General features: G+C 42.2%; 1 protein-coding gene across 1 annotated transcript in view; it reads right to left on the reverse strand.

Annotated features, from left to right (window-relative positions):
- Positions 1-9,159: 9,159 nt before the first annotated feature.
- The window catches only part of GADL1 (glutamate decarboxylase like 1), a 476,825-nt gene continuing 462,567 nt past the window's right edge, over positions 9,160-23,417 (reverse strand). The window contains exon 15 of the mRNA XM_040433316.1: positions 9,160-9,660. Coding sequence (XP_040289250.1) covers positions 9,487-9,660 — 174 coding nt within the window. The 3' untranslated portion in view covers positions 9,160-9,486. The remainder of the gene's footprint in view (positions 9,661-23,417) is intronic.

The raw sequence follows: 23,417 nt of genomic DNA on the forward strand, positions 1-23,417 counted from the left end.
CATTCAACTATGTAAAGAACAAAGTATTTCAGAAGAATATTTAATTAATTCAGATCTACAGTCGTGGCCAAAAGTTTTGAGAATTACATAAATATTGGAAATTGGAAAAGTTGCTGCTTAAGTTTTTATAATAGCAATTTGCATATACTCCAGAATGTTATGAAGAGTGATCACATGAATTGCATAGTCCTTCTTTGCCATGAAAATTAACTTAATCCCAAAAAAAACTTTCCACTGCATTTCATTGCTGTCATTAAAGGACCCGCTGAGATCATTTCAGTAATCGTCTTGTTAACTTAGGTGAGAATGTTGACGAGCACAAGGCTGGAGATCATTATGTCAGGCTGATTGGGTTAAAATGGCAGACTTGACATGTTAAAAGGAGGGTGATGCTTGAAATCATTGTTCTTCCATTGTTAACCATGGTGACCTGCAAAGAAACGCGTGCAGCCATAATTGCGTTGCATAAAAATGGCTTCACAGGCAAGGATATTGTGGCTACTAAGATTGCACCTCAATCAACAATTTATAGTTCATCAAGAACTTCAAGGAAAGAGGTTCAATTCTTGTTAAGAAGGCTTCAGGGCATCCAAGAAAGTCCAGCAAACGCCAGGATCGTCTCCTAAAGAGGATTCAGCTGCGGGATCGGAGTGCCACCAGTGCAGAGCTTGCTCAGGAATGGCAGCAGGCAGGTGTGAGCGCATCTGTAGGCACAGTGAGGCGAAGACTTTTGGAAGATGGCCTGGTGTCAAGAAAGGCAGCAAATAAGCCACTTCTCTCCAAAAAAAAACATCAGGGACAGATTGATCTTCTGCAAAAAGTTTGGTGAATGGACTGCTGAAGACTGGGGCAAAGTCATATTCTCCGATGAAGCCTCTTTCCGATTGTTTGGGGTATCTGGAAAAAGGCTTGTCCGGAGAAGAAAAGGTGAGCGCTACCATCAGTCCTGTGTCATGCCAACAGTAAAGCATCCTGAGACCGTTCATGTGTGGGGTTGCTTCTCATCCAAGGGAGTGGGCTCACTCACAATTTTGCCCAAAAACACAGCCATGAATAAAGAATGGCACCAAAACACCCTCCAACAGCAACTTCTTCCAACAATCCAACAACAGTTTGGTGAAGAACAATGCATTTTCCAGCACGATGGAGCACCGTGCCATAAGGCAAAAGTGATAACTAAGTGCCTCGGGGACCAAAACGTTGACATTTTGGGTCCATGGCCTGGAAACTCCCCAGATCTTAATCCCATTGAGAACTTGTGGTCAATCCTCAAGAGGCGGGTGGACAAACAAAAACCCACTAATTCTGACAAACTCCAAGAAGTGATTATGAAAGAATGGGTTGCTATCAGTCAGGAATTGGCCCAGAAGTTGATTGAGAGCATGCCCAGTCGAATTGCAGAGGTCTTGAAAAAGAAGGGCCAACACTGCAAATACTGACTCTTTGCATAAATGTCATGTAATTGTCGATAAAAGCCTTTGAAACGTATGAAGTGCGTGTAATTATATTTCACTACATCACAGAAACAACTGAAACAAAGATCTAAAAGCAGTTTAGCAGCAAACTTTGTGAAAACTAATATTTGTGTCATTCTCAAAACTTTTGGCCACGATTGTAGGATGTGTTATTTTTGTGTTCCCTTTATTTTTTGAGCAGTGTATATATATATATATATATATATATATACATATATAGGTGTTTTTTCCAAAGATGTGATTTTCATATGACTTTGCTTACGCCCCGACTCTCAGTGACGTAAAAGATATATATGCCAAATTTCAAGAAGATTGGATAAAATTTAGGGGTTGCACACATTGATCACTTTTATTACTACTCTCACTCCTGTACCTAGGAGGTTGGTCTAAAAACGACTTCAGTTTCAGGATCCCAGGGGCTCTGTATCAAGCAAGGTAAATGTCAAAGGAATATATGCAGTTAAAATTGTCCTCTTCACTAAACAGTTGAATTTTCCTCAATGAGAATTGAAAGGAATGAAACGAGTTGCACATTTTGTCAGCCTCATGTTTGTTTGCGTTTTGCATGAGGCAATTGTAAGTCGATTGTCTCCAAAGAATGATTTGGATATGCTGCAGCTTCTGAGCACTTACCCAGATGCAGACGTCACAAAAAGTGCTCTCACAGTTGCTAAGAGACACCTTTGGTATATGTCAGAAAAAAACGTAGGATTGGCTTTTTTGGACGAACGTATTACTCAGGCTGTTACGGAAAATATGACAAGTCCTGAGCCATTTTGTTACTAATAAAACAAAGATAATCTGAATTGAATGGTTTGGGATCCACGATGTGACAGAATACTGCAGTGATTCTCTAAGAAGCCAGCTTTTAAGGTGGTCAATGATACCACAGAAAGAGCAATTGCTCTGATAAATAAGTTTAACGAATCGGTCAGGGACGAACAACAAAAACAATTCTTGTTGAGGGTAGTCGAGCATCACAGAAAAGTCATCACCAAACTAATAAAAGAAAGGGATTCCATTGTTCAAAGTTGATTAATATAACACATGTTTTGCCTAGCATACTACTATAGTGTCTAGTTTTAATATTATTTTAAGTTTGTGATTTCTAGTTTTCCCAATAAGTAATTTACTTTGAAAATTCATATTTTTTGCAGACTTTTACAAAACTGATCAAAATGTGCAACCTCTAAATAATATCCAATCTTCTTGAAATTTGGCAAATATATCTTTTATATCACTGAGACTCGGGGTGTAAGCAAAGTCTGCAAAAATGTTACATTTTATTTTTTACCATTACAAAATGAAACACCCTAATATTATATATATATATATATATATATATATATACACAGTACAGACCAAAAGTTTGGACACACCTTCTCATTCAAAGAGTTTTCTTTATTTTCATGACTATGAAAATTGTAGATTCACACTGAAGGCATCAAAACTATGAATTAACACATGTGGAATTATATACATAAACAAGTGTGAAACAACTGAAAATATGTCATATTCTAGGTTCTTCAAAGTAGCCACCTTTTGCTTTGATTACTGCTTTGCACACTCTTGGCATTCTCTTGATGAGCTTCAAGAGGTAGTCCCCTGAAATGGTTTTCACTTCACAGGTGTGCCCTGTCAGGTTTAATAAGTGGGATTTTTTGCCTTATAAATGGGGTTGGGACCATCAGGTGCTTTGAGGAGAAGTCAGGTGGATACACAGCTGATAGTCCTACTGAATAGACTGTTAGAATTGGTATTATGGCAAGAAAAAAGCAGCTAAGTAAAGAAAAATGAGTGGCCATCATTACTTTAAGAAATGAAGGTCAGTCAATCAGCCGAAAAATTGGGAAAACTTTGAAAGTAAGGGCTATTTAACCATGAAGGAGAGTGATGGAGTGCTGCGCCAGATGACCTGGCCTCCACAGTCACCGGACCTGAACCCAATCGAGATGGTTTGGGGTGAGCTGGACCGCAGAGTGAACGCAAAAGGGCCAACAAGTGCTAACCATCTCTGGGAACTCCTTCAAGACTGTTGGAAGACAATTTCAGGGGACTACCTCTTGATGCTCATCAAGAGAATGCCAAGAGTGTGCAAAGCAGTAATCAAAGCAAAAGGTGGCTACTTTGAAGAACCTAGAATATGACATATTTTCAGTTGTTTCACACTTGTTTGTTATGTATATAATTCCACATGTGTTAATTCATAGTTTTGATGCCTTCATAGTCATGAAAATAAAGAAAACTCTTTGAATGAGAAGGTGTGTCCAAACTTTTGGTCTGTACTGTGTGTATATATATATATATATATATATATATATATACACTCACCTAAAGAATTATTAGGAACACCATACTAATACGGTGTTGGACCCCCTTTTGCCTTCAGAACTGCCTTAATTCTACGTGGCATTGATTCAACAAGGTGCTGATAGCATTCTTTAGAAATGTTGGCCCATATTGATAGGATAGCATCTTGCAGTTGATGGAGATTTGAGGGATGCACATCCAGGGCACGAAGCTCCCGTTCCACCACATCCCAAAGATGCTCTATTGGGTTGAGATCTGGTGACTGTGGGGGCCATTTTAGTACAGTGAACTCATTGTCATGTTCAAGAAACCAATTTAAAATGATTCGAGCTTTGTGACATGGTGCATAATCCTGCTGGAAGTAGCCATCAGAGGATGGATACATGTTCTCATTCTGTTTACGCCAAATTCGGACTCTACCATTTGAATGTCTCAACAGAAATCGAGACTCATCAGACCAGGCAACATTTTTCCAGTCTTCAACAGTCCAATTTTGGTGAGCTCGTGCAAATTGTAGCCTCTTTTTCCTATTTGTAGTGGAGATGAGTGGTACCCGGTGGGGTCTTCTGCTGTTGTAGCCCATCCACCTCAAGGTTGTGCGTGTTGTGGCTTCACAAATGCTTTGCTGCATACCTCGGTTGTAACGAATGGTTATTTCAGTCAACGTTGCTCTTCTATCAGCTTGAATTAGTCGGCCCATTCTCCTCTGACCTCTTGCATCCACAAGGCATTTTTGCCCACAGGACTGCCGCATATTGGATGTTTTTCCCTTTTCATACCATTCTTTGTAAACCCTAGAAATTGTTGTGAGTGAAAATCCCAGTAACTGAGCAGATTGTGAAATACTCAGACCGGCCCGTCTGGCACCAACAACCATGCCACGCTCAAAATTGCTTAAATCACCTTTCTTTCCCATTCTGACATTCAGTTTGGAGTTCAGGAGATTGTCTTGACCAGGACCACCCCCCTAAATGCATTGAAGCAACTGCGATGTGATTGGTTGACTAGATAATTGCATTAATGAGAATTATAACAGGTGTTCCTAATAATTCTTTAGGTAAGTGTATATATAAAATTCTATATTCTTTTATTACACCGCGCAACAATCATTTTGCAACTGAGAGAAAAACATGTGATTTATACTAAAATGAGCCCGCTGATTCCAAATATTAACTCAGAATTTGCCTAACACGTCTAGATTTTAACCCCTTAGGCTGATTTCACACGGGCGTTGCGGGAAAAGGTGCGGGTGCGTTGCGGGAACATGCACGATTTTTCCGCGCGAGTGCAAAACATTGTAATGCGTTTTGCAGTCGCGTGAGAAAAATCGCGCATGTTTGGTACCCAAACCCGAACTTCTCCACAGAAGTTTGGGCTTGGGATCGGTGTTCTGTAGATTGTATTATTTTCCCTTATAACATGGTTATAAGGAAAAATAATAGCATTCTGAATACAGAATGCATAGTAAAAAAGCACTGGAGGGGTTAAAAAAAAAGAAAAAAATATTTAACTCACCTTAATCCACTTGTTGCACAGCCGGCATCTCTTCTGTCTTTAACTGTGAGCAATAGGACTTTTGATAACGTCACTGCGTTCATCACATGGTCCATCACATGATCCATCACCATGGTGATGGATCATGTGATGAGCGTAGTGACGTCATCAAAGGTCCTGTTAAAGACAGAAGATATGCCGGCTGCGCGAACTAGTGGATTAAGGTGAGTAAAAAAAAAATTTCTTTTTTTTTTACCCCTCCAGCCCTATTTTACTTAGCATTCTGTATTCAGAATGCTATTATTTTCCCTTATAACCATGTTATAAGGGGAAATAATAATGATCGGGTCCCCATCCCGATCGTCTCCTAGCAACCGTGCGTGAAAATCGCACCGCATCCGCATTTGCTTGCGGATGCTTGCGATTTTCACGCAGCCCCATTCACTTCTATGGGGCCTGCGTTCTGAATATAGAACATGCTGCGATTTTCACGCAACGCACAAGTGATGCGTGAAAATCACCGCTCGTGTGCACAGCCCCATAGAAATGAATGGGTCAGGATTCAGTGCGGCTGCAATGCGTTCAACTCACGCATTGCATCCGCGCGGAATACTCGCCTGTGTGAAAGGGGCCTTAAGGACACTAGGATTTTCCATTTTTGCGTTTTTCACTCCCCGCATTCCCATAGTCCTAACTTTTTTATTTTTCTATTCACATAGTTTTATGAGGGCTTATTTTTTGTGGGACATGCTGTGCTTTCTAATGGCAATATTTACGGTTGCATACCATGTAGTGGGAAGCTGGAAAAAAATTCCAAATGGGGTAGAATTGAGAAAAAACGCAATTCTTAAAGGTTTTTAATTTTTCCTTTATACTGTACAATATGCAGTAAAATTGACCTGATATCTTCATTCTCCAAGTCAGTATGGTTACAACGATACCACACTTGTATAATTTTTCTTGCGTTTTAATACTGGAAAAAAAAATTAAAACCTTTCAGGGAAGTTATTTTTTTTTATAACCATATTCTGAACCCTATAACTTTCTTTGTAGTTATGTGTACTGGGCTGTGTGAGGGCTCATTTTTTGCAGGACAATCTGTTCTTTTCAGTGATACCAATTTGAAGTGTGTCTGACTTCTTGATCACTTTTTATAAAAAAAAAAAATATTGCCAAATGGCAAATTGGCAGGTTTTATTTTTTTCCCATTACGCCATTTGTCGTATGCCATTAATATTGTTATATTTTAAAAGTATGGGCATTTTCGCACGCGGCGATGCCCATGATGTTTATTTTTTTATTGTTTAAGTATTTTTATTTTTATTTTAAGGAAAGGAGGGTGATTTGAACTTTTTTTTTTATATTCGCAAAAACTATTTTTTTTTACTTTTTTTTAACTTTTTTTAAGTCACCTTGGTTTACAATAAGTGGCAATCATTAGATTGTCTATTGTGTTAATTGATGTCTATATAGACACCATTGAACACTTCATTTGCACTATACCAATACAATGCTGCCACCTAGGTATAGTCATCTAATAGGCACCAAAGTCTGCTTGAGGCTTCAGCCTATTAGATCAATGTACCAGGTTCCACGATCTCAGCCAGGGAAAGCTGTTACTGGAGCTTCCGGACTGTGCAGATGCCGTGGTCACATTTGACCACGGCATCTGAAAGGGAAAATGTATGTGATAAGCCTTATGGCTGATTGCATACATGCGCCGCACATTTCTGCTATTTAAAATAGCAAAAACCCGGCGGCTACGGCTATGTTTGGGGACCGGACTTCCGCAGTACATGTACGGCGAAGGTCCTTAAAGGGTTAAGTTATACATGCAAAGCCTATTCAGTTATAATATTAATGCATTATATTGGAGATATTCCAATGGCCATGTCCAGACCTGTTCGGATGCACTCAGGCTGATGTCAAAGGCAAGCTATACAGATTTTGATAAAGTGATCTGTTATAGTGCTATCAGTTTTGAAACTTAAGATGGATAAATGCAAATGTGTTAACGATCCAGACAATTTCTGCTACATATGTGGCAAATACACTACTTATGATCAGAGAAAGAATCTGACAAAAGCGAGTGTGTCTTGCAGCTTGGGATACATTTGTGCTAGTAGTGTAGAACTTCCTTGGGAACAGACGAGCTGCAAACTATGCTGAATTAGTAGACAACATGCTTACAGCATATGAACAACTTGGCTGCCGAATGTCATTGAAAGTGCATCTTGACTTTTTCCCTCCCAATTTGGTACAAGTACAAGTGGAGAACAGGCATGATGGGGGACTACTGCTGGTTTTTGCAATGGGAAAATATGAACGTTCACAAACGCAAAAGCAGTTGCCTGAAGCACTTTTAACAGTACTTGGCCTTGCTCAAGTAAGACTTTTAAACGGAGAAACAAGACTTTTTGAAATTTTGTTATTCCATTACATTTTCATACACTGTTTAGTACGCAAACTTTGATGTAAATCAGGTAATTGTTGGAGTAAAACTCATTCTATTCAAAATTATTCAATGCTTTCCAAGTGCTTAATTAATTTAGGCATACTTATGCATAGCTACATTTTGTGACGTGATACAACAATTATGACTTCGGATTTGTAATCTGCACACTCAATTTAGTATAGGACAAATGGTTTTTGCCCAGTAGCAGACGAAAAGTTTTTTTTTTTTTGTTGCGTGGTGGTATAATGTACTATATAACAATATAATTTATTGTGTATTATTATTATTAGTTCCAAGCTTTAGTATAATATTAAGGTTATATTTCTAAAGAGAAGCAAACATGCTCTCCATTAGCAGCAATAGCAACAGTGCAATGCCTCACTACTTGTGTGAGGAGTGAATATACAGTATTAACATCATATTAGACACACACAGATTGTGGACCCTCTGCAATTTCAGATCAAATACACAGAACTAATTCACAGGCTATAGCATGTTTCTTAGGCCCCTTTCACACGGGCGAGATTTCTGTGCGGGTGCAATGCGTGAGGTGAACGCATTGCACCCGCACTGAATCTGGACCCATTAATTTCTATGGGGCTGTGCACGTGAGCGGTGATTTTCACGCATCACTTGTGCGTTGCGTGAAAATCGCAGCGTGTTCTATATTGTGAGTTTTTCACGCAACGCAGGCCCCATAGAAGTGAAAGGGGCTGAGTGAAAATCGTAAGCATCCGCAAGCAAGTGCAAATGAGGTGTGATTTTCTCGCATGGTTGCTAGGAGATGATAGGGATGGGGACCCGATCATTATTATTTCCCCTTATAACATGGTTATAAGGGAAAATAATAGCATGTTTTGTACCCAAACCCGGACTTCTTCACAGAAGTTCGGGTTTGGGTTAGGTGTTGTGTAGATTTTATTATTTTTTTTTATAACATGGTTATAAGGGAAAATAATAGCATTCTTAATACAAAATGCTTAGTAAAATAGGGATGGAGTGATTAAAAAAATACATAAATATTTTAACTCACCTCATCCACTTGTTCGCGCAGCCCGGCTTTTCTTCTGTCTTCTTCTTTGATGACCAGGAGGAAAAGGATCTGTGGTGGCGTCACTGCGCTCATCACATGGTCCGTCACATGATCCATCACTACAGCGCAGTGACTTCACCACAGGTCCTTTTCTTCCAGGTCATCAAAGAAGAAGACAGAAGAGAAGCCGGGCAGCGTGAACAAGTGGATGAGGTGAGTTAAATTATATTAAACCCCTCCAGCGCTAGTTTACTATGCATTCTGTATTAAGAATGCTATTATTTTCCCTTATAACCATGTTATAAGGGACAATAATAAAATCTGTGAAGAAGTCTGGGTTCGGGTTTGGGTACCAAACATGACGATTTTTCTCACACGCGTGCAAAACACATAAAAACACTTTGCACTCGCGCGGAAAAATCGTGCATTTTCCCACGACGCACCCACATCCTATCCTGCCCTCACACACGACGCCCGTGTGAAAGAGGCCTTAAAGTAGAAAATGGTAATCTCTTCTTTCATTCTCTATAGCTTTTTCTCAGTATTGATTGTTTTTTGCAATATTTTATAAGTAGCATAAAAATTAGTCACAAAATACATTATTATATTAGAGGATAGCAGTCTTGTCTAACTATTTGCGATGGTTGTTCAGTTTGTAATGCTGCCCCTCTGACTTTAAAACCCAAGCAAGAGCAGCACATCGTGCTGCTAGGCCACAGTTACAAGTCTCTGCCAAGTAGTTCAATCTCGTCCAGTACAAAGTCCATGTCTTCACGGCTAACTTGGGGACTGATGATTATGTGACGGAAGAAATTAACTTTATCCCGGTGAGGTTGATATCCTATCATCATACTTCCTTTTTTCATCATTCTCTCTTTAATTGTGGGGGCTACCTAAAATGAGAAAAAGACAATGAAGTTAAAATTATTACTTAAAGGAAAATTCTAAATTTGATCAACACTTTCAATATTAGACTGTTCAAGTAAAATACATTCAGTAACATTCTGAGTATTTATGTATTTATGTTGAATTCATTTTTACTTCTCCATTCACCTCCAAGCTTCAGAATTCCTCTACCTTCATGTCAGAGTATGGTTCATTGAATGAATATACGCAAAGCAAGGATTAAGGAAACAAAAAAGCACCAAAAAAACATTTAAAAAAAAATTGAGACAGAGACATGTCACCAGTGAACTGACGCCCCAGCCATTAAGAAGTCTCTCCCTCGATTTCTGGTTTAGTTTGCAGATTGGTTTACAATAATGTGAGGAGTAAAGATCAGCAACCTTTTTGTAATAATTCACATAGGATCCAAAAAACAAATATTTAGGGAGAGAGAGAAGTAAAAAAATGTAATGAAAAACAAGGAGAGAAAATAATTGGAGTCTTAGGAGACCAAAGATGAATTTTTAGGCCAATTTAACACTTTTGATTCTGGTAGAATTGTTTAAGATTTGAATCAAATGTGGCAATTTGAATATATTAAATCTGAATCAAATTTTAAATGATTCACTCATCTCCAGTCAGGAGTTAGTTGGTCTAGTGATCGCAGGAGCTCCATATCAAAAGTTAGAGATTTGTAAACTCTAGTGGTACACTTAAATGAATGAAGAAACCAAGGCAAATGTTTAGACAAGTAGCAAATAGCAACAATTTAAAAGCAGTTTGGATGTGTAAATGGAGAGAAAGATGGAATGTTTTATAGCTCAAAATCAATAATAGCAAAAAAAAATTAAATAATAATAATTTACTGACAGAGCAGAGATTAAGTAATGACATTTGGAATCAGAAAACTGAATTCAATGAGGTTGATAACAAACATTTATCCAGGTTTCACTGTAAGCAGAATGTAACAGAATAACTCAGAGAATTTGCATGATGTTATGGGGAATCGAATAGAAAATCAACATAAAAAAAAAATTGGAGGCCAAAAGCTTTTTATGGGTGCCATTTTGTCTCCATACCCTTTGCACAGATATTATATACTTATAAGGTGTAAGGTCATGGCATTGCTTTAAAGTAATATTCACACCTTAAGGCTCCACTAACATCTTGTTTCATAGGAGAGTTATGCCTCGTTCACATGTCAGTGTTTTGGTCAGTGATTTCCATCAGTAATTGTTAGCCAAAACCAGAATTTGGAACCTCCACAGACAAAAGGTATATGGGAAAGATCTGCACCTGTTCTGTGTTTAGAGTTGCACCTGGTTTGGGCTTGAAATCACTGACCGAACAATGACATGTGAATGAGGCTTTAGGAGCTCCCCATGCACAATAGATGGTAGGCCGACATACATCTAATGTATATGGCCAGCTTAGTCCAGGTTTCTTGAACAGTTATGTCCACAGACAATGGATGAATAGACTAAATGTATAGTAAATAATTAAAATAAGCTCTCAGAATAAGACACATTCCCCCCTCCCAAAAGTGGGGAGAAAAATGCCCCAGCGTCTTATGGGGTGAATACTAATGAGCTCTTCCATTATGGAAGCGCACATTAGTACCGGAGGACCGGGAAGCGGTGAATGCTCTGTACTCACCACTTCCTGGTCCTCAGCTGTTGGCTGTGCAGTGGCTGTGCATGGCTTGAGGGCACTCTGTTACCTCACGCTGTGTGCGCTGGTTCACAGCACAGCGGACGGCAGGAGGAAGAAGATCGCTGGCATTGAGTCACAGTGGAGTCCAGAGCAGGAGAGGTAAGTGTTTTTTTTTATTTATCAAGCATGAGGCATGGGGGCTGATCTGAGGCAATCGGGCTGCTGGGGGCTGATATGAGGCAATGGGGATTGATAAGGGGCTGATGAAAGGCTGCTGGGGGGATGATGAGAGGCAATGGGAGCTGATGAAGTACTGTACTGTTGAAAGGCTGCTGGGGGCTGATGAGAAGCAATGGGTGTTGATGAGAGGCAATGGGGGATGATGAGAGGCAATGGGGGCTGATGAGAGGCAATGAGGGCTGATGAGAGGCAATGAGGGCTTATGAGAGGCAATGAGCGCTGATGACAGGCAATGGGGGTTGATGAGAGGCAATGGGGGCTGATGTAAGGCTGCTGGGGGCTGATGAGAGGCATGGGGGTCTTATCTGAGGTCTGATTGGGGGTCATTCACATGGGGTCTGACCTGAAGTCTGATTGGGAGTCTGATCTGAGGTCTTATTGGGGTCTTATTAAAATTGGGGGTTTGATTGGGGCTGTCAGCTGAAGGTCTGATTACGATTGGGAGTCTTATTGCGGGTCTAACCTGAGGTCTTATGATTTTTTTTTCTTATTGTCCTCCTCTAAAACTGAGGTGCATCTTATAGGGCGAAAAATATGGTACATACTAGAGGCACATTTGTGTGTCTCAAACACACCAGTTTTGTGTGTGCAAACAACTGATATACAGTAATGAGCTGAGGAATTTCTCAATATTGCATTTTTCTGCTCTTGCTTCTTGTATTTCTGCAGTAAAAAGACTTTGAGCCGCGTTATGTTTATAATATGTTACAGCTCTGCTTTGACAAATAAAAATGATACATATTTTATGTAAAGAGATAATGTTAAGAAAAAAAACTTTAGTAATATTTGTCATAGTGCATATTCTTAACAGAAAGAACAATTTTGCTAAAGCAATATTCTCCATTCAGCATTATCTGATGTATGACTCATAGGTGACTAATGCTCTGATTTTGAGCTACCTGTGCATAGTTTACTAAATGATTCATTAAGATAAAGCATTGTGTAGAAGTCAATGTTTACATATCTTGAATCTTATGAGGTATTAACCGAATGCAGGTTTATAACTCTGCACGGTCAATAATCTAAATATTTTCCCAATTAAAATTTGCAGAGTATGCTTCTCATCATAAGGCCTCATGCACAAGACTATTTTTTCACGGTCCGCAAAACGGGGTTCCGTTGGTCCGTGATCCGTGACCGTTTTTTCGTCCGTGGGTCTTCCTTGATTTTTGGAGGATCCACGGACATGAAAAAAAAGTCGTTTTGGTGTCCGCCTGGCCGTCAAACGGATCCGTCCTGACTTACAATGCAAGTCAATGTGGACAGATCCGTTTGACGTTGACACAATATGGTGCAATTGCAAACGGATCCGTCCCCCATTGACTTTCAATGTAAAGTCAGGAGTTAATATACAATAGGATCGGAGTTTTCTCCAATCCGATGGTATATTTTAACTTGAAGCATCCCCATCACCATGGGAACGCCTCTATGTTAGAATATACCATCGGATTTGAGTTAGATCGTGAAACTCAGATCCGACAGTATATTCTAACACAGAGGCGTTCCCATGGTGATGGGGACGCTTCAAGTTAGAATATACTGAAAACTGTGTACATGACTGCCCCCTGCTGCCTGGCAGCACCCGATCTCTTACAGGGGGCTGTGATCCGCACAATTAACCCCTCAGGTGCTGCACCTAAGGGGTTAATTGTGCATATCATAGCCCCCTATAAGAGATCAGGGGCTGCCAGGCAACAGGGGGCACACCCCCCTCCCTCCCCAGTTTTAATTTCATTGGTTTCCAGTGCGGCCCCCCCGGCACCCCCTCCCTCCCTCTATTGTATTATTTTCATTGGTGGCACAGTGTGCGGCCCCCCCGGCCCCCCCTCCCTCCCTCTATTGTATTATTTTCATTGGTGGCACAGTGTGCGGCCCCCCCTCCCTCTATTGTATTATCATTGGTGGCCAGTGTGCGCCCCGGCCCCCCCTCTATTGTATTAATATCATTGGTGGCCAGTGTGCGGCCTCCCCTCTCCCCCCGATCATTGGTTGCAGCGGAGAGTTTCGATTGGAGTCCCAGTTTAATTGCTGGGGCTCCGATCGGTAACCATGGCAACCAGGACGCTACTGCAGACCTGGTTGCCATGGTTACTTAGCAATATTAGAAGCATCATACTTACCTGCTGCGCAGTCTGTGACCGGCTGGGAGCTCCTCCTACTGGTAAGTGACAGATCATTAAGCAATGCGCCACACAGACCTGTCACTTACCAGTAGGAGGAGCTCCCGCACACTGTGCCACCAATGAAAATAATACAATAGAGGGAGGGAGGGGGGGCCGGGGGGTCCGCACACTGTGCCACCAATGAAAATAATACATTAGAGGGAGGGAGGGGGGGCCGGGGGGGCCGTACACTGGCCACAAATGAAATTAAAACTGGGGAGGGAGGGGGGTCTGCCCCCTGCTGCCTGGCAGCCCCTGATCTCTTATAGGGGGCTATGATATGCACAATTAACCCCTCAGGTGCAGCACCTGAGGGGTTAATTGTGCGGATCACAGCCCCCTGTAAGAGATCGGGTGCTGCCAGGCAGCAGGGGGCAGTCATGTACACAGTTCGTAGTATATTCTATCTAGAAGCGTCCCCATCACTATGGGAATGCCTCTGTGTTAGAATATACTGTCAGATATGAGTTTTCATGAAGTGAAAACTCAGCTCTGAAAAAGCTTTCATACAGACGGATCTTCGGATCCGTCTGTATGAAAGTAACCTATGGCCACGGATCACGGACGCAGATGCCAATCTTGTGTGCATCCGTGTTCTTTCATGGACCCATTGACTTGAATGGGTCCGTGAACCGTTGTCCGTCCAAAAAATAGGACAGGTCATATTTTTTTGACGGACAGGAAACACGGATCACGGATGCGGCTGCAAAACGGTGCATTTTCCGATTTTTCCACGGACCCATTGAAAGTCAATGGGTCCGCGAAAAAAAATGGAAAACGGCACAACGGCCACGGATGCACACAACGGTCGTGTGCATGAGGCCTAACTGAAATAATTGTGGATACATATAAAGCAAAATACAAGGGATGCAGGAAAACTGTAAGTGTTTTTATTTTCTATAAAATCAAAGGTCCCTTAAAAATTTTTTTATTAACAGCCTATATGTGAATATTCTACATATGTTTTCTCTGGGTTTTTTTAAACAAAAAATGGGTGCATGATTTTCTGGATATCAAGTCACTCCATGTATTCTACTTCCTGTCCTGGATCTTTCACTTTCTCCATTATTTAAACTTTTTGGCCCGCAAACAGCCTCACTTGACTTTCTCAGTCAGACCCATTTAGGCTCAATTAGAGCATCACTCATTACACTGAAAGGTGCAATGCTCTTCTGTGGACATCTTTATCATGGGCTACCAAGAAAACAATAGAGATATTATACTATTACCGCAATTCTACATCTACTAATATACTAGCCAATATCACTTCCCGCCACTGCAGAAGTAAACTAAAAAGTTTTATCTCTCTGAGATGACTGATACAGAAAGACAGTATTTATTTAATTTTCAATGATAGAGTACAGCCAAAATGAAAAATATCCCAAAATTATTAAAAAAAATAGTTTTTTATAAATATGGAGTTTAAAAAGTACCCCTTTCTGATGGCAGTGTCGTTCTAAGGGTGGGACAGAGAAAAAGAGTTATTCAGAAATAACGGATTAGTGCCTTAAAGCAGAAAATAATTTATCAACTCAAAAAGATGTATAATGGCCACTAACACACATGATTTTTGCTCTGCCTTTTTTTTTGCTCAAAAAATGTCATTGAATCCATTCACAATTTTCCCCATACCACATGCAGCTGTTTTTGCATTTTTTTTTCGTTTTGTTCTAAACAACTATGTGAACCACCATAAACATGAGTTAAGACCTACACTTTTGTATCAATGAACAAAACTTTATATTACTGCAGTGAGTGTGGCTCTACTTTAAAAAAAAAAAATTATGGCAGGGAAAACAATTGAACATTAGCACGGTGATCTGCAGACGCCGAGCACATATGATCATATGATAGGGGCAGTATAGATAGAAATCGAGGTGTCAGTAGCTTATGACCGGGGGACTCCTAGAAAGGTCTAAAATACTAATTGTAAAGAGCACTCCCCGAAGGTCAATTAGCTAATAGAGTGTGGTCTAGGTGATAGAGTGGCTGGTGTTGAATGACATTGCAGACATAAGAAACAACAATGATACAGACCACACACTATCTCCAGGTGGATATGCACATAATATCCTCCTGATTCACTAACGAAGTAGTGGCACACTATACATCTAGAACCCTATACAGTAGCCCTCCATATGTATTTTTAAATCCTCATCTTTTGTTTTTTGTGGTTTGTTTATTATTTAGGAAATACAGAATAATAGTTATATTTTAAACTAAAGACCAGAAACAGGAATTTATAGTCTCAGACTATTTAATTATTATTATTGACCTTCTGGGTTCAGTGGGTCATTTGAGATATTATGGATCTACTGTGCCAACTAACCATCACCCTTTAACCCCTATGCAAGGATCTGGCCTTCACTACAGTGGAGCCACCAGGCCACAACCTCTTGGAATAGTCCCAATGTGGTTGGCTGCTGACCACATAGGGATCAGAGACACTTGTGCACGGCACCAAGAGATCAAATAATACATGTAGTCAGGAAACTAGCAGAGGTCAGCGCTAGTAGTGGTCGTGCAAATCTGTAAAACAATGCAAAGGTAAGGGAAGGTGACATAGGATCAGTATGGTAAACAGGCACAGTGCAGGTCAGGTAGAGGTCAGAGGTCAGGTGTCACGGTCCCTCCAATGACAGAGGTTAGAAGATCTGAGAGACTGGCTGAAGGTTATCTGATAGTCTCTCTGTTTTTAATTGTTGCAGTGTTGTCTCAGGTGCAGCTTGTGCTCATTACTGCTCCTCTAATTAGTCTGGACTAACTCTTCCATGCGGTTGATATTCTCAGCCTGGAGTTGGAAGAGCTGGTGTGTTGTCCTCATCTGAGTTCCTGCTCATCCATTTTCTATTGAAGATAAGTGTACTTCTCTTTGTATTTTGTTGTTCCCATTTGCTCATTGTTTACTAGGCCTCAGGGAGACGCTGGTTCGTTCATCTGGGAAGGTACCAGTAGTCTCAGACCCTGTCACTACGCCTAGGGATATTCAGGGTTACTAGGGCCTAGGTTTCCGGTGTATGAATATTCCCACCTTAAAGGGGTTATCCGAGTTATGAAAAATAATAATATAGCACTGAATATCTGATATATAACTGAGCTAAGCAAGTTTTATGCAAAAAATATATATATATTTCCTCATTTCCTTGGTTCTTTTCTGGCCCTTTGTTTACATGCAATAAAAACAATCTCTGCCCCTCCCCCTGCACTGCTAAGGGAGTGAATACAAGAGCTGCCCTGAGTGACATGTCTGCCTGCTGGGAGACTCTGCAGAATGTTGTATGTGTAGGACTACAAGTCCCAGCTGTATAATGACACTGCTAAGGGAGTGAATACAAGAGCTGCCCTGAGTGACATGTCTGCCTGCTGGGAGACTCTGCAGCATGTTGTATGTGTAGGACTACAAGTCCCAGCTGTATAATGACACTGCTAAGGGAGTGAATACAAGAGCTGCCCTGAGTGACATGTCTGCCTGCTGGGAGACTCTGCAGTTTGTTGTATGTGTAGGACTACAAGTCCCAGCTGTATAATGACACTGCTAAGGGAGTGAATACAAGAGCTGCCCTGAGTGACATGTCTGCCTGCTGGGAGACTCTGCAGCATGTTCTATGTGTAGAACTACAAGTCCCAGCTGTACAATGGCACTGCTAAGGGAGTGAATATAAGTGCTGCCCTGAGTGACATGTCTGCCTGCTGGGAGACTCAGCAGCATGCTGTATGTGTAGAACTGCAAGTCCCAGCTGTACAATGACACTGCTAATACACACAGGATCTTCCCCCTACGTGTAATGCTTTGCAGAACTTCTCTTTCAGCTCCTGTGCCCAGCATTTGTCTCCTCACTGGCTGCAGCTACACAGTAAACACTTCAGCCCTGAGTCTGTGCAGCTGAAAGGGTTAAGATTCCTAGGATAGAGCACACAGCCGGCAGTGAAGGGGGGGGGGGGGCGTGGCCAGCACAGTGACGTCTCGTTTACAGGCTTGTAAATGACCTTTATCAAAGCAGGGAGAGAAGCTGACATCACAGGTCATGTGACCGTCAGTGAAATCTGAGAAACCAGCCACTGGAGATAAAGTGAGTGAATTGGAAATCTGTTACATTTGCCCAGTTAGGAACATGGAAAGAACAAAAAAATAACTCGGATAACCCCTTTAAGGGTCTATTCATACTGACAGGAATCAGGGCTAGGTTTAGAATTTTCATAGATGGTTACCGTTTCCCTTTCCCTAGCCTTGAGGCCTAGTTCCTGGTCATTTTCCTTCTGTTTCAAAAGGAAATCCCAGCAGTCGTCAAATGTGAATAAGGATATTCTTTTTATTCAGTCATCATAGTGTATCTTATGACGCGTTTCGCCTATAGCAGCCTTCATCAACAAAGGTAACATATAAGTGTTCAGTACTATCTTATATAGCAAGTATACAGGTAATTCACTGGTGACGTCAAACGCCCAAATCAAAGCTGCGGATGGATACGGTATCCTCATTTATTTTGAATTTTTTTTGTTCACTTGTTTGAATTACTTACTGATTCGTCAGGATTTGTGTCTCTTGGTTTGCACATAGTGAAACTAAGCTGTTGATTGGTGCAATCTCAGCTGCTTTTGATTTGGGCATTTGACGTCACCAGTGAATCACCAGTATACTTGCTATATAAGATAGTACTGAACACTTGTATGTTACCTTTGTTGATGAAGGCTGCTATATCCGAAACGCGTCATAAGATACACTATTATGACTGAATAAAAAGAATATCATTATTCACATTTGACGACTGCTGGGATTTCCTTTTGAATTAGATGTGGAGTTTTGCTCCTTCCCGCTGCAGCGCACACACAAGGTCGAGTGCCGGCTGATTCACTATACCGAATATTTTCCTTCTGTTGTCATTCTAGTGTTCCTCCCCTCCCCTTACATCGTGACATTATCAACCACCCAAAAAACGCATTTTTTTTGTGTCAGTGCAGCAATGGATACTATTTCTGCACTGGTCGGACAACTGCAGGGGCTGTCTTTGGAGGTAGCTGACCTCTGCAAGACCATTTCACAGATCCAGAGACCATAGGCGGCTAGTTCCGGGTACCAGGCCTGTCCTGAACCTAAGGTTGTTCTCCCGGATAGATTTTCCGGGGGAAGTGACAACTTTATTCGGTTCAGGGAGTCGTGCAAATTATATTTTAAGCTATGTCCTAACTCTTCTGGGGACGATAATCAAAGAGTGGGTATAATCATTTCGTTACTTATAGGTGACGCTCAGTCTTGGGCTTTTTCGTTGCCGAACAGATCACAGTCCCTCCAGTCAGTAGATTAATTTTTCAGAGCTCCCTGGCCTAGACTAAGTTGCGTGGCTTATGGCAGGGAAATCATTCTGCGGAGGCCTATTGCTCTGAATTTAGGAGATGGGCTACGGATACGGAGAGGAATGACCTAGCTCTCCGTAGTCAATTCTGTCAAGGGTTGCCTGAAGGACGCGTTGGCGTTTCACGAATATTCAGAGTCATTGGAAGCAGCCATGTCTCTTGCTGTACATATTGATAGACGCCTGAGAGAGAGATCTAAGGTTCCTCACACTCAGGACGTACTATCATATGGGGTGGCGGCCTCCTCCGACACTTTAGGTAGAGAGACATTTGAGTTCAAGTCTGGTGATGAGCCAATGCAGCTGAGGTGAGCTACCCATGGACCTAGTGATTAGAACTTTAGGCTTAAGAAAAGACTCTGCTTTTTCTGTGGAAAAAGGGGACATTTTGTTAACATATGTCCTTATGTTCAGTGTCCAGGTACAAGAAAAATATATGTTTAGTCCTCATCTCACTCTTGGTGGTGTGGGTGGGGAATCTGAGAATGTATTTTTGTCATCTCTGCTGTCTGCCGAGGTGGCGCTAGATTCTAAAACTGCATTAGACAAGTGCATTAGACAATAATATTTAGGTGTTTGCAATTGATTCTGCTCCAGTCACACAGAAATGTTTGTCACAAATGGTGCAAGGCACCCGTTTAAAGGTGGGTAATTTTTATCAAGAATCCTTTTCATGTTTTGGGCTGGAAGGTCTGCCTGCTCCTTTGGTGCTAGGTTTACCATGGTTAAGCAAACATAATACTACCATCAATACTACCATAATACTACCGTAATACTACCATCAATGACATATTTCATCATTTGGTGGGCAGGTTTGTTGTGGTGTATCTGGATGATATTCTAATTTATTCTCCTGACATGGAGACGCATCAGGATTATGTGAGACAAGTGTTACAGATCCTAAAGATCCTAAAGTTGGACTGGGATCTACAATTGTCCTTCTCTGGTACAATTGTCCTTCTCTTCGGCCTATCATCTTCAGTCGACCAGACAGACTGAACACACTAACCAGAATCTGGGGACTTATTTGAGATGTTTTGTCTCAGAGAATCAGGAGGAGTGGTCTTCATTTTTGTTTTTGGCCGAGTTTTCCATAAATAACAGTAAGGCAGGAGTCCACTGATAAGCCACAGTTTTTTGGGGCATATGGGTTCCATCCGCAGATTGGCACATTTTCTGGTACTGAGACTTCTGGTATACCTAAAGAGGAAAGATTTGCCTCTTCTTTGTCATCTATTTGGCGAAAAAAAAAAAAAGGGCAACAAGAATAAACGGATGGCTGACAAGAGACGTATGAATGGTGTGGACCTGAGAATGGGTGATTCTGTGTGACTGTCCACAAGAAACATTAAGTTCAAGGTACCTTCTTGGAAGTTGGGTCCAAGGTTTACTGGTCCATATAAGATCTCTGCCATTATTAACCCAGTAGCCTTTTGTCTTGATCTTCCGCAGGCTTTAAAAATTCATATTGTTTTCCACAAATCATTGCTGAAGAGATATGATGAACCTGCTAAACCGTCCTCCTTGCCTCCCGCTCCTGTCATGGTGGAAGGTAATCTTGAATTTCCGATCACCAGGATAGTGAACTCACAAATTCTCTGAAGATCCCTTCAGTATCTCATTCACTAGAAGGGTTACGGTCCAGAGGAGAAAATGTGGGTTCCAGCGGCCAATGTTAATGCTAGTCACCTTGTGAAAGCCTTTCACAGGGCTCATATGAATAAGGTTGGTCCTGGGTGTCCGGGGGTCACCCGTAGAAGGGGGGGTACTGTCACAGTCCCTCCTATGACAGAGGTTAGAAGATCTGAGAGACTGTCTGCACGTTAGACTCTCTGTTTTCACATGTTGCAGTGTTGTTGTTGGTAATAATCACATGTAAAGGGGGAATATTAATCACCAATATTTATGCAAATATCGATAATTAATATTCATAAATGGGAGGAGCCATCTAGTGATAACTCCGCCCATTTATGCCTTTATAAAATAATAACAATACCTTCGCTATGCTCTACACTGATCACTTATGCTAACTGCATGCGCCTTACTAACTCGCTACCGCTAACAAGTACACGCTACACAAAAGGGTACAAATATAACAGTATTTATTACACCAAGCAATACACTAACAATACACTACGCACGCAGTACACTACAATACACTACGCACGCAGTGCACTACAATACAGCACTAAATATACCATCCTAAACTACACTACCCATTCCCAATTCTACCCATCAACTAACTATACAATTCACACATTCAAGTATATGAACCCACCCCACCTGACTATTCACTGTCCCTACGTGGTATGACGAAGGGTTAAAAGGATTTGTTTGCAGAACAGAGGCATGCTCTGCAGAGGACCAGGGTAACCACCAGGGGTTAATCAGGGTAGGGGCAAGGGTCAGATCATGGGCCAGGGTGTACAGTAGGCAGGGACCAGGGTCCATCAGGGGTTACCAGCACACAGGGGAAATCAGGGAACAGGAAGGGGTTAATGCTAGCAGGGGATCAGGGAACAGGAAGGGGTTAATGCTAGCAGGGGCTCAGGGAAGGAGTTTTGGGCAGGACAGGAGAACAGGGCATGGAAGGGGTTAATGGGGCAGTGCTACTTAGCCATCCAGCAGGAGCAGGACTCAGCACACTGCCCGATTCTTCCTCTGGAGCAGATCGACTGCTCGGTCTTCCACTCCTCTGGTCTGGTGGAGAATGCAGGGCAGCTAGTGTGGACTGCCTGCATTCCTCTCTGTCCTGTCCCGATCCTCTCTCCTCTCCAGGTCAGCGGGGGTAGGTGCGGCTGGGTCCGGTCAGTGGAAGGGGGGGGCGCGTTTGTCCTGAGCGCCGATGCGCTCACCAGGTGGGGGGGGGGTCCGGTCGTGGCCTTGACCGGAGTGGGGGCCGCGTTCTAAGCGCCGATGCGCTTCTCAAGGTGGGGGCCCTCTCCTCCCACCCAGAGTGCCGGGGCCGCCGGATATTTATCCCCCGGCGGCCCGCACTCCCGCGCCACCAGGGGGCGCGCGCGCGCCCCCATCATCCACGTGGGCCGGCGCAGTGATATGACGTCACTGCGCCGGCCAGCACATCGGGGACGCGCTGCAGACAGGCGGGAGAAGCCTTTGATCTCCCGCCTGCTGCACCTCGCATTCCGGACAGTGCGATAGTAATCGCACTGTCGGAATGCACATAATAGAAGGAGGAGAGGCTTCTCCCCTTCTTCTATCATGTGTAATTATCTCCAGCAGCGCTGAGGGTAATTACAACAAAGGGCTCAGATTCTGTTGAATCTGAGCTCTTTGTATCCATCAGGATGACCGGACCTTTGTCCGGTCATTCTGATGCAATTAGCCAGATTGCATCGGTGCGAATGCTTGTGGCACATTCACACCGATGCACCTGGTTTCAGTTGTAGGAGGGGGGGGGGATATATATAATATATATGCGTATGGATGCTTGGGGCACATCCATACACATGTATACATTAATCATATCTAAGGGGGATTATATAAGGGGATATATAAGGTGGCACAAATAAGGGGGCACAAGCCCCTACACTATAAGGGGGCAAAAGCCCCTACACTATAAGGGGGCACAAGCCCCTACACTATAAGGGGGCACAAGCCCCTACACTATAAGGGGGCACAAGCCCCTACACTATAAGGGGGCACAAGCCCCTACACTATAAGGGGGCACAAGCCCCTACATCATAAGGGGCACATATTTCCCACAGGGGCCACCATGAGCCCCTGCGGATCACGATGGGCAGACGTGCGCAGATGCTGGGCACATTTGCGCACATCGTCCCATGATGCTATGTCTAATGTATGCACATATATACCATACATGCCCGCACGTGTTTGCAGGCATGCATGGATATATACGCATACATCTCAACCGTTCCTCAACACCACACCTCTTGTTTCAGGTGCAGCTTGTGGTCATTACTGCTCCTCTATTTAGTCTGGACTTAAACTTCATACCATGCGGTTGATATTCTCTGCCTGGAGTTGGAAGAGCTGTATGGTCCTCATCTGAGTTCCTGCTCATACATTTTCTATTGAAGATAAGTGTACTTCTTTTTGTATTTTGTTGTTCCCATTTGCTCGTTGTTTACTAGGCCTCATGGAGATGCTGGTTCGTTCATCTGGGAAGGAACCAGTAGTCTCAGACCCTTTCATTACTCCTAGGGTTATTAGGGCCTAGGTTTCCAGTGTATGAATATTCCCACCTTCAGGGTCTATTCATACTGACAGGAGTCAGGGCTAGGTTTAGGGATTTCATAGGTGGTTACTGTTTCCCTTTCCCTGGCCTTCAGGCCTAGTTCCTAGTCATTTTCCTCCTGTTGTCATTCTGGTGTTCCT

Source organism: Bufo bufo, chromosome 5 (assembly GCF_905171765.1).
Source record: "Bufo bufo chromosome 5, aBufBuf1.1, whole genome shotgun sequence".
Classification (NCBI taxonomy): Eukaryota; Metazoa; Chordata; class Amphibia; order Anura; family Bufonidae; genus Bufo; species Bufo bufo.